At 47.8% G+C, this 14,733-nt stretch overlaps 1 protein-coding gene across 1 annotated transcript in view; it reads left to right on the plus strand.

Moving 5' to 3' along the window:
• The window catches only part of NECTIN1 (nectin cell adhesion molecule 1), a 101,224-nt gene extending 89,317 nt beyond the window's left edge, over positions 1-11,907 (plus strand). The window contains 2 exon segments of the mRNA XM_027835494.1: positions 7,474-7,766; positions 7,768-11,907. Coding sequence (XP_027691295.1) covers positions 7,474-7,766; positions 7,768-8,019 — 545 coding nt within the window. The 3' untranslated portion in view covers positions 8,020-11,907.
• The last annotated feature ends 2,826 nt before the right edge of the window (positions 11,908-14,733 follow it).

Genomic DNA, 14,733 nt, shown 5'->3' on the forward strand with positions numbered 1-14,733 from the left:
CCCCCCTTCCTCCACATATTGAGTCTCTTTCCCCATTTAGAAGACTTTCTAAAAAATTTAAATTAATATTTTCCATTTGGAAGATTTCAGTTGAGGGTTAAGAGAATAAGGTACATGAGGTTTTGAGCTCTTCAACAAAAGCATGACTGGTTCTCAACAGTTCTCTTCTGTTTGATAAGTATGTGATCATTACTTGTCTGTGTATCCATGTGTGCTAGTAAATGTGAGTTTGGATGTGAACAAATGTGAGTCTGTGAACATGTGCAGGTCCCATAGGAGAGTGTATAAATATATATATATATATATATGAAAGTGTATGTGGTGTACTCAGAGGGAGGATTAAGGTTTGGCTGGACTCTGTGTCCCTCCCACCTTCCTCCTGATGGCAGGACACAGGCACCACAGCTACAACAGCTGGATGGTGGGAATTATTTCTGAGAGGTTGAGCCCTAGATTCCCATTACATGCTGGGAAATGTAGTTTCTCCTTAGTTCCCCGGGGCTGCCCTAGCCTGTAGCTTTCTAGCATAACATTTCCATCATTGGACCCAAGAAATAACCCTGGTCCTTCTTCTGACAGCAGACTTACCCTAAATACTAAGCTTAGACTCTCTACCTTGAGCTATAATCCCAGCACTATTCCCACCATGCCTCAACCCTGCTTCACCTTGACCCCCTGCCCAAAAAAAAAAACACAACACCACTCCAGCTGTCAGTCAGACTTTGATTCCCCTGTGTAGGGCCCATGGAGCGGAGGCAGTAACCTGGGCTCTGGCCAGCCAGCAGAAACACTTCCTCAGCTTAGTTCCTGCTGTAGCTGCTCCCAGCTGCTGCCCCTCCTCCCCCAACCCTGGGCTTTGCTGCTGGCATTGAGACAGGAACTACTGGATGAATGTGACAGCTGGCAGGGCTAGAGGGGGTGGGGGTCGGGTCAGGCAGCAGCAAAGGCGGATGCCTCATTCCTGAGCATACAAGCCTTCTCTGTTTGGGAGGGAATGGAGGAAGCCTTCCTCCCTGCATAGCCTGATCCCTAGTGTCAGAATACTTTCACTGGAAAGCCATTTGAGCCATTCCCCTGCCTCCAGGCTGGCTGCTCAGCTAGCTAGACAAGAGGCCCACCTTCCTTATCCTGAAAGGTCCTCAAGAAGGAGGCCTCCTCCCCCCACCCCCATAGGGCTTAACAAGAAACAGAGGGATCTGGAGAAAGCTGAATAGCTTTATAATATAGTACTACCCATCTTATTCTTCCTGTCCAAGCCTGTGTGACCTTGGACCAGTCACTTTATTTGCCTAGGTCTCAGTGACCTTATCTCAAAAGGATATTGGCTCTCTAAGGGCTCCTTCCAGCATATTTTCTTGTGTCTATATGATACTGTGAGTTTCCATGCAGAGATCAAGGCTTTATTATTGGCCCCCTCCCATGTGGACTAGATATCCAGGTGAGATACAGTTACAGTCCATTTAGGGAGAGCACATATAGCAGCTCAGTAACCATACAGGACAGGGCATAGCTAAGCACCAAAATGAGTACTAATGATTTTCATCAACTTCATTAACAAAAAGCATTTATTAAGCACCTGCTATATGCCTGGCACTAGGAAGAGTAGGAAAGGTAGAAATATGGTCCCTGTCCTCAAAGAGATCACCTTCTAATGGAGTTCAGAGAAAAGGGAAGTCATTGTGGACTGGAGTGATTAGAAAAATTGTATGTAAAGGAGGTGGGGCTCCACAGAAACCTGAAGGTTGGTGGGGATTTCAAAAGGTAAAGAAGGAAAAGGGCATTCCTGGTGGGGAGCAGAGGAGTGAAAGGCTGGCCTGTTTAGGGCACAATGAGGATCCTGGCCTGGCTATGGCAGAGGGCTCATGTTTGGGATTTGGGGAGATGGAAGCTGAGTAACTAAGGTGGTTATCAGTGCCTTGCACTCAGTAATAACTTAATAAATGTTTGTTGAATGGAATTATGAAGGGCTTTGAATGCCAGGCGGACTTTATCTTATGGGCAGTTTCAAGCCATTGAAGGTTTTGAAGTGAGGGAATGGTAAACCAGAATGGCACATGAGTAAGGTGAATATGGCAGCGGTCACATTGATGGAGCTATTCGGGGTTTATAAAGTGTTTTCCTCACCTCAGTCCTCTGAGATAGATAAAACATGTATTGTTGTCCCCATTTCACACGTAAGAAAAATGAAACTCAGAGAGTCTATTTAAACAATTTGGTTGTACAGCTAGCAAGTAATAAAACTGAAACTTTAAGCCCAGCACACCTTGGGGTTGGGGTTGGGGGCTGGGGGTAGGGAGGCGACTTGGGTAAAAAGACTTAAATGTTATGAGCGCTTGATAGGAGGGTCATTACAAAGAAAGAATCAACAGGATTTGGTGACAGGTGGTGTGTAGGAGCTGGAGAAGTCATGTGATCTACAACTGGGACCTTCTATCTCTCCCGACCTAGAGAGATAAGGGGACTTTGCCAAGGCAACACAGGCAGTAAGTAATTGAAGCAGGTTTCTTTTTTTCAGCTAGGCAATTGGGGTTAAGTGACTTGCCCAGGGGCACACAGCTAGTAAGTGTCTGAGGCTGAATTTGAACTCCAGTCCTCCTGACTTCAGGGCCAAAGCTCTATTCACCATGCCACCTAGCTGCCCCCAAAGTAGGTTTCAAACCCAGGTTCTTTGATGTGAAGTCCAGTACACTTTCCACTCTCCTGCCCATGCTGAAGAATGGGTGTAATTTTGAGCTTCAGCTAAGATAGCTGGTAGTATTGGAAAAGGGGGAAGTTAATAGGAGAAGCTGATTTCTGAGGGAAGGCCATGAGCTCAGTTTTGGATACATAGAGTTTGGGGGTACACTAAGGCAGTATCAATCTCTGTAGGATTCAGGCAAAGATACGCTGTAGGCAACTGCAGAGACAGGGAGCTTGGCTAAGAAGTAAGGGAAGAAGGGATGTACAACTGGGGAATAAACATACTCGTCGAAACTGTGGGACCGAGAAACTATTCGCTAAGGGAAAGGAGAGAGACCCAAGAAGAACAGACGACCAAGAACTAAAACCAGTTAGTGAACCAGAAGAAAGGAGCCAGCAGTAGAAACAGAAAGGAGAGAAAGGCAGGAAAAAAAAAAACCAAAACCCTAAAACATCTTGTGTTACCAAGACCTCAAGACTAGTAGTTTTCCCAGTGGAATGATGGTTGATGTCTACACCTGGAATTTGTCCATCTTTTGCCTCTACAAGTCCTCCACGTCCTTCAAGGCCCAGCTCAAATGCTACCTCCTTCCTGAAGACTTCCCTGGATACCCCAACCCACAGAGACCTCTCCTGCATCTGAACTCAATGTCTGCAGTATTCATCGGGCCTATGGCACAGTCATAGACTAGTTCTGGAAGGGACTTGGAGTGCATCCAGATCAACCCCTTCATTTTACAAGTGAAGAAACTGAGGCCCAGAGAGCGGTAGTGATTTGTCTGGTGTAGAAAGAGCTCTACATGTGGATTCAGAAGTCCATGAATTTGGGTACAGGATCTAACAGTAAAGCACCATATATGCATTTCAGCAATTATATATGTATGTCCTATCTCCTTCACTAGACTGTAAGCTCCCTAAGGCCAGGGACCACCTTTTATTTCTTGCCTTCACTCATAGTTTCTAGTGCTATGCCCTTCACGCAACACAGTAAGCACTCAGTAAATGTTTATTGAATGAATGAATGAATGAGGAGGAGGGAGTTCAGGTGTAGAGAGGGAAAATGGTGGAGGTCCAGGCAGAAAAGGGGTCCTGGAGGTTAGTCCAGGAGGAACTAGGATTCCTGTCACCTGCCTCTCTGGCCCCACATAAAAAGTCCTCCCCTTCCAGGTGGTGAGCAGGTACACAATCTGATAAACAGGGCTTTAAATGGGACAGGGAAGGAAGCTAGGGGAAACTAGGAGGGAGGCATGAGACCGGGAACAGGGGACAGGCAGGCTAGCATTCCAAGGGGGGAGCTGGCTGTAGGGTTTTGAGCAGAGAGACAGCTACATCTCAACTGTTGGCAGTTTTTCCTGAGAACAGTAGGCAGTGGGAATGGGGCTCTTATCACCACTGCATTTCCTCATCGGAGATGCTTACCAGGAAATGATTGTTTGTTCTGCAGGATGTCTGAGGCTGTTCCCACTTTGTGAGAACTCACTGGGAAATAGAGTTCAGATCTTGAGACCAAGTGCAATCCCCTCATCTTACAGACAAGGAAACAATTTCAGAGAGGTTAAGCAACTTTCCCAAGGTTGTGCAGCTAACATTAACACAAATGGGGCTAGACCTCAGGTCTCCTGACTGGCGCCCTTTCTACTCTTGAGACTGAGCTGGGGCAAAGAAGTTCATCTTCCCTGTTTCCCTCTCTGCTATGGGAATAATCAGTCAGTAAGACCAGGATATAGGGGAAATGAATAAGTACTCTTACTGAAATGCTGGGAAGGCAAAAGAGGGGAAAAGGCTGGCTCCAATCCCCCTTGCCCCAACCTCAGGGGTCAGAAGCACCTAGACTTCACAATGTACCTGCTCTGTTCTGTGTAATAGAGTGAAAGGGGAGAGAAGCCCTGGTGTTCTGAAACCTCTGGATATAGATCAACCTGTTGTCTCTCCACTGCCAAAACTGAAGACCTGCAGACTTAGCTCCCCATGACCTAGGCTTTCTCCTTGCTCTATACCAGGGCTGCTGAGGCCAGTGCTGGTCTCAGGAGCCACCCAGTGGTGGTGCTAGGAATGGCCGCCAGTCTACCTTGCTGTGACCCTTTCTTAGAGCAGCAGCCTTTGACCCTGCCCTTCTTGAATGACTTCTCCTCCCAGCTTCTGCTCTCCCACTCCCTCTGAGCCCTTTTTGTCCCAGAACCTACTGTGGTGCAGTGGGGGAAAAAAGCATTGGAGTCAGGGGACCTGGGTTCAAGTGCTGACTCTTGTCTATTATCTTCATGTCTTGGGGACTTAACTGTAAAATGAAGGTTGGTGAGGAGGTCAGGCAAAAGTCTCTAAGAAAGTCCTGTCTAGTTTTAAATACTAGCATATGGAGTCACTCTTCTGTCCACAATGGAACCATACCAAAGGGTGACCCAGCAAGGGGTTGGGGAAGAGGAATTAAGGCAAGAAGGAGCATTTGTTCACCGTCCTAGGTAATGCAGCCATGCAATCAGCCACTGCTGTGCTTTATGGGCACGAGCTGGTGACTCCATCACTACTCACTGCCTCATCTTTCTTTTTGCCTTCCTCATCTCTTCCCTTGTACTTGTTCCTCCCTTCCCCCTTCTCTCTGTCTCTCCTTCCCTCCCTCCTTCTCCTCATCCTCTTTCCCCCCCTCCTCTTTTTCTCCCTCCCTTTCTCCAGTTTCCGCCCCCCCCTCCACCTCTCTCTGTCTCCCTCAGCCCCTTCCCATCACTCTGCCCAGACCTTCAGTACAGACACTCCCTCTGGGATTCTGCAAGCTTTCCTTCCCCCATACTCAACCCTAGCCAACCAAAGACACCAGCTGTTTTCATCTGTTAGAGTGTAACCTTCTCTCAGCCTCAACACGAGAGGAGCATACTAGGCATGGGCAGGGGATAAGGGGGTGGGGGTGATTTTCAGGGTAGACTCGGGGAGATGGTCTGTGTTTGGAGAGTGATTGTAGATAACCAGCCCTCTCAATGGACTAGTTCCACCTGTCTCCTGTTCTTTCTCCTTCTTATGAACCTAAGCACAGGAGGCAGTGTTTGGGGCCAAGGAGGTACACATGTAACCAGCACGCATGCAGGTTTTTGTTGTTTTTTTGTCATGTAGACCAGTGTATTTTTGCAATGCGCACATAGTTGTACCTGTCTTTGTCTCGAGCATTTTCTTGTGCTCTCACACACACATATGCTGCCCGCGGTCCCCCCTACCCCAATCTTTTCTCCTCTCTTCCCCTCCTCCCCCACTCTGACCAACTTGGGAATAGGTATATGAGCTCCCAGGGATGTTTGCCTACCAGAAACTCCAATTTTCCAACACGTAAGCTGCCTTATAAGTGCACTAAACTATGCAATCCAGTCACGATAGTGGAAAGAATCCTGCATTTGGAGCCAAAGTGTCTCTGTTCCAACTTCACCTCTGCTGTGAATGAACCATTTGACCCTGGGCAAGTCACTTAACCTCTGGGCTTCAGGCTTCTCATCTGTAAAAGGAGGACTTTTGAGTATGTGATGTTATGAACCATAGAGCTTAGCTAATCCAACCCCCTCGATTTGCAATTAAGGGAACTGTGGCCTAGAAAGAAGGCTAGCTTTGCCCATAGTCACACAACACAGCATCTCCAGGAGTTTTTCTAGTTTGGAATATTATGTGATATTATGGTGAGTCCAACACTCTACTTTCCCACTATCTTTGAGATTGTCCTGTGTGAGTACATGTGCAAATGTTTTCATGCATGTACATGTTTTCATGCGTGTGCCATATTGGTTCAAATCTGGGCTGCCCTGCTTTCTGTGAAACCTCAGTGTACCCAACACTCAACCGGTGTTACTCTTCAGAGAATACCTCTCTATAATTGTTTCTTTCAAGGAGATCTGATGTCTAGGGTGTAGCTTCTTCTGTTCAGGTAGCTGATGTCTGGGCTGATATCACCATGAATGCCCCGAGGTCAGACACACATCTTTCTGTGCACAGACACTTCTCTCCACCCCCTAATGCTGACTCCTTTCTTGCCTTGCCTCTTCCTGCTCCAGATCCTCATCTCATCTATGTTTTAGCTGCCTGGTTGCTCAGCACCATCTGATCTGGGCAAACCTCCATCCAGAGAGCCAGTGGTGTTCCTCTTGGGCTTCTGTACATTGCCATCTGTTGCCCCCACTCCCAGACCTACCTTCTCCCCCAGGCCATTGGCATGGGTACAGCATCAGCCTTATGTCCTGACACCTGAGAATCCCTTTTCTCCTTGACCTAGAGAATAGCCTGGCACCCACCAGTCCTCTTCAAAGCCGGGGAGAGCTAGTTACAGTGTCTGGAACGTAGTCTGTTCTCACAAGACAATTATATAAAAATATATGCATGGAGGAAGCATCATCCTCTAAAACACATCAGATTCTGAGAAAATAGGAATTGGGGTTTGTAGGTGAGGCTCAGGCGAGGGAATTGGGCTGGTATTGTTTCTGAGTAATTAGCCAGGGTTGCTCAAAGATGCCATGGGCACCATCTTCTGTCACTCTCCTGCTCTGGTTACAAATTACCCAACAGGGCTTGGGACATGGTGAAGGACAGGAAGCTAACAGGTGTCAGGATCCCAAGATCCCTCCATTTTAGGGATGGGGGAAGCCTAAGGTCACCAGGCTAAGCCACAGGAAGCCACATTCTTGGAGGACTTCCCCCACCCCAGTTCCCACCCCCTTCCTGGCTTTTCCCTCCCTATGCTCCCACTCCCACCCAAATCCTTCCCCCAGAAGCCCTGAGAGGCAGAAAGAGACTGACGCTGTCCCCCTTCCGTGTCTTTTCCTTACCCAGAGTTTCCCTACACCCCGTCTCCAACCGAACACGACAAGCGATCTGGGTCCAGCGTCCCCACGCCCATCATTGGGGGCGTGGTGGGGGGCATCATCCTGGTGCTGTTTGTGGCGTTGGTGCTTGTGGTCTACTTCCGCCGGCGCCGACACACCTTCAAGGGGGACTACAGTACCAAGAAGCATGTCTACGGCAATGGCTATAGCAAGGCGGGCATTCCACAACACCACCCACCCATGGCCCAGAACCTCCAGTACCCCGACGACTCAGATGATGAGAAGAAGGCTGGCCCACTGGGGGGGGAGCAGCTATGAGGAAGAAGAGGAGGAAGTGGGTGGGGGTGAGAGGAAGGTCGGGCCCCCACACCCCAAGTTTGATGAGGACGTCAAGCGACCCTACTTTACCGTGGACGAGGCTGAGGCTCGATCTGACGGTTATGGGGACCGGACTCTTGGCTATCAGTATGACCCTGAGCAGCTGGACTTGGCTGAGAACATGGTTTCTCAGAATGACGGGTCTTTCATTTCCAAGAAAGAGTGGTACGTGTAGCCCCGCCTCTATGCCCGCTCCCTTCCCCCCTCACCCGCACGACCCCAGCCCCCGAGTCCCCGAGGAGCTCAACAGAGACTCAAGTGCCCCACCCTGAAGCCCCTCCTATACTCTCAAGGTACATGGGGGGAAGAATCAAGCTGGGGCAGGGGGCTACTTTATTTTTTAACTCTTTCCTGGATGACTGCCTTCCACTCCCTACCCCCTCCTTCACCCCTTACTCCCACTTCCTGTGGTGTTGTGTTCGACTGTGGCTTTGGTGTTCCTGTACTTTCTTTTGACTACTATCTGCCCCGTGTATATGGAGCCTGTTCATGTCTTGTTGTCTGGGATATGAGGGGGCAATGGTACCCAGCCATTTCCCTTATCCCCTGTCCCCAAACACTGGAATTTGTTTATATGTTGTCCTCATTTTTTTTTTCTTTATAGAGGGGGAGGGCTCCCCTGGAAGAAGCCCATCCCACCTCTCCTTCCCCAATGCTATTCCCTTTTCCTAGGATGGGTGAACCTAGGACCACCTTCCTCTTTCAACCTACCATGATTTAGCTAGAGAGAATGGATGATTGTAGACCACCCTGACTCATCCAGATGGGAGGGATGAAGGATTAGAGGAAGCAAAGTGATGGGATAGGACAGTTGCCTCCAAGGATACCATTTAAATAAGAAAAATATGGGTTGTTGACTGATAATGTAACGCCTGCACTGGTCACAGTATATTTTGCATTTTTTTTCCTCATTGCCTAACAAAAGGTTAGGTTAGCCATGATTTGATTGCTCTCTTAGACTCCAGCGCATGCGCGCGCGTGCGCGCACACACACACACACACACACACACACACACACACACAAAATATATGCCTACCATTGTGATTTCTTCTCTGGCCTTTACAGGAGCACCATATCTATTACCCTCAGCTATGAGCTTCACTCCAGGTGGACACTGCCCAGGGTATGGCCACTTCTCTTCCTTACCCCCAATTCAGGGTATCTTCCCCCAGAAAACTGGGGATCATCCCCAGCTGAGTGAGTTGGGGAAAGAAGCCTCTCAAAGAAAAACTAAGATCTGAACATGATCAGATCAGATAAAACCCTAATATGGGGCCACCTGTCTAGACCAGCCTACACTCGAATTCCAAGACCTTTGTGTCTTAGTCCCAGCCCATCCTACTGTCTAAGGTGCTGATAGTTTCTTGGTTTTCTCTCTTTCTGTCCCCATACACAGCCAAACCCAACTTTGCTCCCCAGATCTTCAGAGGAGGTGGCCCTAGGGGCTTTCAATATAGAATGAAATTATGTAGGGATTTAAAGGTGAAGAAATGCTGTGTGTGTGTGTGTGTGTGTGTGTGTGTGTGTGTGTGTGTGTGTAGGGAGAGGAAAGAAGAGTTGGTAAAAAACTCTTACATAGGGCACTGTATAAAACTCTGAAGAGCACAGATTGATGTTATACCATATGCGAGTCAATACTAATGAAGTAACAACGTTTAATAAAAAGGGGAAGGGGGGCAGATGGATTCCTGAGTTCAAGCCGTGGAGAGTTTCTCTTCTGTTGTTTACCACCTCCACTGTCCTTCCTGCCCTCAGATTTCATGGTGTTCTTCTACCAAAGGAGGACTATGGAGAAGGCATCCAGATTAATGCGCAGCCCCCCTTGGTCCCTGGCTCCCTGGTTTCCCTACCTGTAAATGGAAAGAAAGAAAGGGTTCAGCACAGAGGGAATTCTCTCCTTCCTCTGCCTCCCCTCCAAGTTCAAAGTGCCTCAATCCCCTCAGCCCTCAGAGGGAAGGGGGACTTCTCAGCAGCCTTCCCTCTCCCTAAGCCCAGTGTCCTGTCCCTAAATTTGGAGTGATGAGCATGGGAAGAGAAAATTCAAGAGGGACTTGACTCTTCCCCCTTTGCTTCTGACAGTGAAGTCCCTTTCCACAAAGAGCACCAGAGACAGGTGTCAGGGAGAGAGGATTGAAAATGCTGTCTGACCAACAATTCCCACTCCTACTCAGAGTTCTGGGTCCCACTTGATCCAACTAAGGGCCATAACTAGAGAGAGAGAGTGGTTCTATGGAATGATAGGCAATTGTTTGGGGTGGGGGAGGCATCCTGGAGAGCATGCATTCAGGCAACCTCTTACCATTTGCTTATTTCCCCTATACCAGATGCCACTGTAGAGACCTAGGCAACCTATAACTGGGCCTTAGTTTCCTCACTTGTAAAAACTAGATGAATTCTTCTTGCTCTAAACCTTAGGGTCCTATGATACTACCCAGAAAGCCATCCTCTCACCCAGGTGCTGCTACTTTACAGAGACTTCCTTCACCCTCTTTGCCCTGGTCCTGCTCTCATCCCACCATCTCTGAACATGGGTGAGTTTTCCAGCCAACTTCTGACCCCCTCAACCTGCCTGCAGGTACTTGAGCAGTGATCCTAACCCAAAGCCTTTGACCACTAGAACCCTATCCTAACCCTCCTAGTGGGCAGCCCAGTAGCCATGTAGCAGAAGTCTCAAGCCATGCTGACCCCATGGCTGGCCCTTCCTTCTCTTGCAAGTCTGGTATGGGGAAGATGGGTCAGGGCAATCCTGAGACCTCTTCAACCATGGCAGGGTCAGGAACAGCCCTGGGACTGGACCCAGGGAGTCCAACCCAGATGCTATCTCCCTCAGCAGTATTAGTACTCTCTTTTTCCTCCTCCCCACTCCCAAAGAGCAGGGGATTCCTTCTTTATTATACCCTGTCACCCTTGGCCCACCTCAACTTTGCATCCTCTTCAGCGACCAACTGCTTTGTCTGTTTGTTCTATCCAGAAAGGAGCCAAGGCCTGCTAAAACTGTTCCTTTTTTCCTTAATTCCTCCACCCCAGTCTGTTCTCAGTCCTGTTCTCCCAATCTGGCACCTTCTGGAATCCTAGAGTCAAATGGCTCTCCCTGCTCTTTCTACCCACTGGTAAACAGTGTCCAACCAAACCCTAGTGTTTCTCTCCTTTTTTCTTTCCTTTCCCCCTCCCAAAGCAAAGCACAAAGAGCACAGCACATAAGGGATGTGTCAAGGCATTCCCCTCTCCCGGACCCAGCAGCTGTTCCCCAGGTAGCCCACCATTACAGCCTTCAAGAGGACCAAGGACACTGGGGTGGCCATCTCCTCAAGTCCTTTTTGACCCTCCATTGCCAGGAACTCCCTGGGTAGACATGAAGATTGGCATCATTTCTTTGTTCTCAGATGGATGAGGACCAGGCAGGGTGCTAGGGTTGGACAAGCGGAAGAGGGTCCCAGCCCCCCTTATGGCATAGTTGGGCTATGCCACCTCACAGGAGAGATGCCCAGTGACACCATAGATACCCAGCCTATTGGGAAGGATAGATAGCAGAGAAATACAGTGAGAATTAGGCTTCCTAGCTAGGACTGGTGCAACAGCCACCCCGGCTGCTTCCTGCTGGTCACCCCCATGCCATCTACTGTTCTCCCTTCCCTTATTTGATTACAGGTTTTGATAACATTATTCCACCACAAAATCCATCTGAGCTCCCTTCCTTTTATCAGACCCCACAGCAGCTACATACAAACATAGCAGATACCTAATGCTTGTGCTGACACTCCACACACAGACACACGTAGGTGTACATGTCCACATCACATGTATAGGTACATATACACAAGTCCAGTTGTATACACGCTCAGACATGGGCAACTTGCAAATATGCATACACATACATACCCACACACCCCTCTCGCCAAGAGGGGTAGGCTTGATCTTGCTTGAATGAAGCACTGTAGGGGGAATGCCTTTCTGATCTCAAGTCAAAAGGTGACCAAGTTTCAAGGGGTACTGGGAGAAAGAGACAGGGGTCCCAATAAACCAGGCACTGTTACTCTCTGCTTCCCCCCCACCCTGCCCAAGTCACATGTGCAATAATTGTCCCAAGTAAGAACCAGAGAGCTAATAATGCTGTCGCTAGGGAAAAGAAGGAGTGAGCCAAGCACAAAGAGGTGACGGGGGTCACATGGGTGCTCCCAGTGAAGAGACTGTGTCCTGAGAATGCGTAGGAAAGGAGGGAGGATGGTCACGAGAAAGACCCTCCCCAGGTCCTGACCTTTTCTCAAAGCATTGTCGGGTTGGAGGGGGAGAGATAAGGGATATGGGAAGCCCCTTTGGTTTGGTGATCCTGGGAATCCCTTATGTCTTCTCCAGTCCACCCTCCTCTGACATCCCATCCAATCAGAGTAAGGACATTTTCGTGTGAATGAGGCCTGGATAGCTGGTCGTGTCTTTCCTGGCCCCATGGAACTAATACGGAGAAGGTATCTCCTTCCCACCCCCCTTAAATCCCGCCACTCCCCAGCATCTAGGAGCTGAGTAGCAAGTTGGACTAAGTGAAACTCTTTAAAGAGTCCAAGTTTGGATTCCTCAATATTGATGCTTTTGATGGCTCAGATGGGAAACCCAGGAGAGCTGGGTGAGGGAGTGAGGATATGTGTTTTAAGTGGAGTTTTTGTGTTGTTGTTGTTGTTATTGTTACTTTTTTTTTTTTTTTTTTTAAGAAAAAAATCAAGGAGAAGTCCCCTCCTTGCCCAAGATTGTAATGAGCTGCCTTTTTTTCCTCTCTCCTCTCCCTTATTTCTTTGGTTGAGTGAAGCATTATCAGGGGATGGGCCCGCCAGATTCTCAATTCTGACTATTGAGCGGGGTGTTTGTTCCCCCTTTGTATAAAAAAATTATGGGTAAAAATGTACTGAGGAAAAAAAATGTACTTTTTTATAAATAAAGAGTTTAAAACAAATTCTGTTGTCTTGTGTGTACCATTTTCTTCCATCTTAAGTTTTCAAGATCAACCTCCCCCAAAAATCGTGATTTGGTTTGGGGTGTCCTTGGCCCAGGGCAGGCTGTTTCCTGAGGACTCTGGCAGCTGCTTGGCATTGGAATCTCTCCCTCCCATTTTAGACGTCTCTAGGTGAGGCCAAGAAAAACTGGATCGTAGCCTCCCCCCACCCCTCCTTATTTTGCTCTTGCTGTTGTCCAGACCTGAGTCTGAAGGTTTCCTAGCATAGTTCTTTCACTCTTAGTCCCCTAGAGCACATACATGGTTCCTCATAGGAACATAACTTTAAATCTAGAAGGGATCCTAAGAGGCCAGTCGTATCTAGACCAACATCCTCATTTTACAAATGAGGAAACTAAGGTTGAGAGAGATGAAACAAAATCTTTGCTAAGATGATTTAGTGAAGGTCACGCACACACAGTAAGTGCTAAAAATCAGAATTTGAACCCAGCTCCTCTGACTCTAAAGCTGTCATTCTTTTCATGTGATGACTTAGCTTCTCTTAGGCTGTGCCTTCCAGGAGTCTTGGACCCAAGTCTTTTTTCTTCAAGTTCACCTAGCCAGTGGCTAGGGCATGACATCTTGGCAGAGTCCTTCACAAAAGAGCTCTTAAGTCAGCTTCATGACCAAGAGAGATTCCAGCTTATGAACAGTGAGTGCCAAGACCTCAGGAGGTGCCCAATACCCTGGGCTTAGCACTTACTATGGGCATAGCCCCAAGCTTGGCACCATGGGGAGGCACTGGCAGGAGCAGAGCAGTCTTCTCTCAGACTTAAAGTGAATAGTAGTCATAGAAATGAATACAAATTGATGTCACCCAAAGTTACCCAAGCTAAACTCAGTAGCTCATTTGGTGATAATGAGAACAAGGGCATTAGTTAAATTTCTGAAGGTGGAGGTTGGGGTGGAGGAGACATCTCTGTCCCAAATTGGGCATAGAAAAGGGTGATCTATGATTTTGGTCTCGGCTTATACTTGGTAATTACAGCAAATGTGTACATTTCAATCAACATTTATTAGCTTGTCTTATGATGTGCCAGGCATCATAAGCACTAGACATACAAAAGACTAAAGTGAAACAGTCCCTGTCCCCAAGACGCTTACATTCTGATGGAAAGGTAATTGGGTTTGGCTGTCTGTGGCATTGTGACAGGAAGCTGCTGGACAGATGCAGGACAGAAGAGGGAAAAGAATTTAATTAGCAGAGTGTCTGTAGCCAAAGCTAAAGAAGGTCCTAGGAACAGTCGGGACCAACTCTAAATGGTCTCTGCCTCCCCAGAGCCCTCTCTATCCACTTTGTTCCAGAAACTGAAGGGTTTGGACTGCTATACAAAGGTTCCCCAGTTTGAGAGATTCAGAGTAGTGGAATTAGAAGAAATATCAATAAGAGATAATCTAATCCACGGAATCTTAACCTTTTTTAATGGACCCTTTCTCAGAAAAATAATTCCAGAAGTATAAAATAAACTTTGTAATCACAAGGGAAATAAACTATATTGAAAGTTTGTTTTTTTTTAAAGCTCAAGGACCCCAGGTTAAGTATTCCTCATTTAGTCCAACCCAGGGGTGGAGAACCTGGGGCCTCAAGGCCACATGTGGCCCTTTGACTGAATCCAAACTTCACAGAACAAATTCCCGTAATAAAAGGATTTGTTCTGTAAAACTTGGACTCAGTCAAATGGTCACACCCAAGGACCTAGAAGGCCACAGATTCCCCACCCCTGGCAACTTATTCCTTTCATAGATTGACAAACCCAGAGGGGAAAGTTACTTGTTCAAAGTCACAAAGCAAGTTGATAAGTAGACCTAGAGCTCAAAGGGCCCCCAGAAGCCATCTACCCAACCTCCTTATTTTACAGATGAGGAAACATGTCCAGAGAAGGGTTAAGAGACTTGTCCAAAGTCAC

Source organism: Vombatus ursinus, unplaced genomic scaffold (genome assembly GCF_900497805.2).
Source record: "Vombatus ursinus unplaced genomic scaffold, bare-nosed wombat genome assembly UNPS02014816.1, whole genome shotgun sequence".
NCBI lineage: Eukaryota > Metazoa > Chordata > Mammalia > Diprotodontia > Vombatidae > Vombatus > Vombatus ursinus.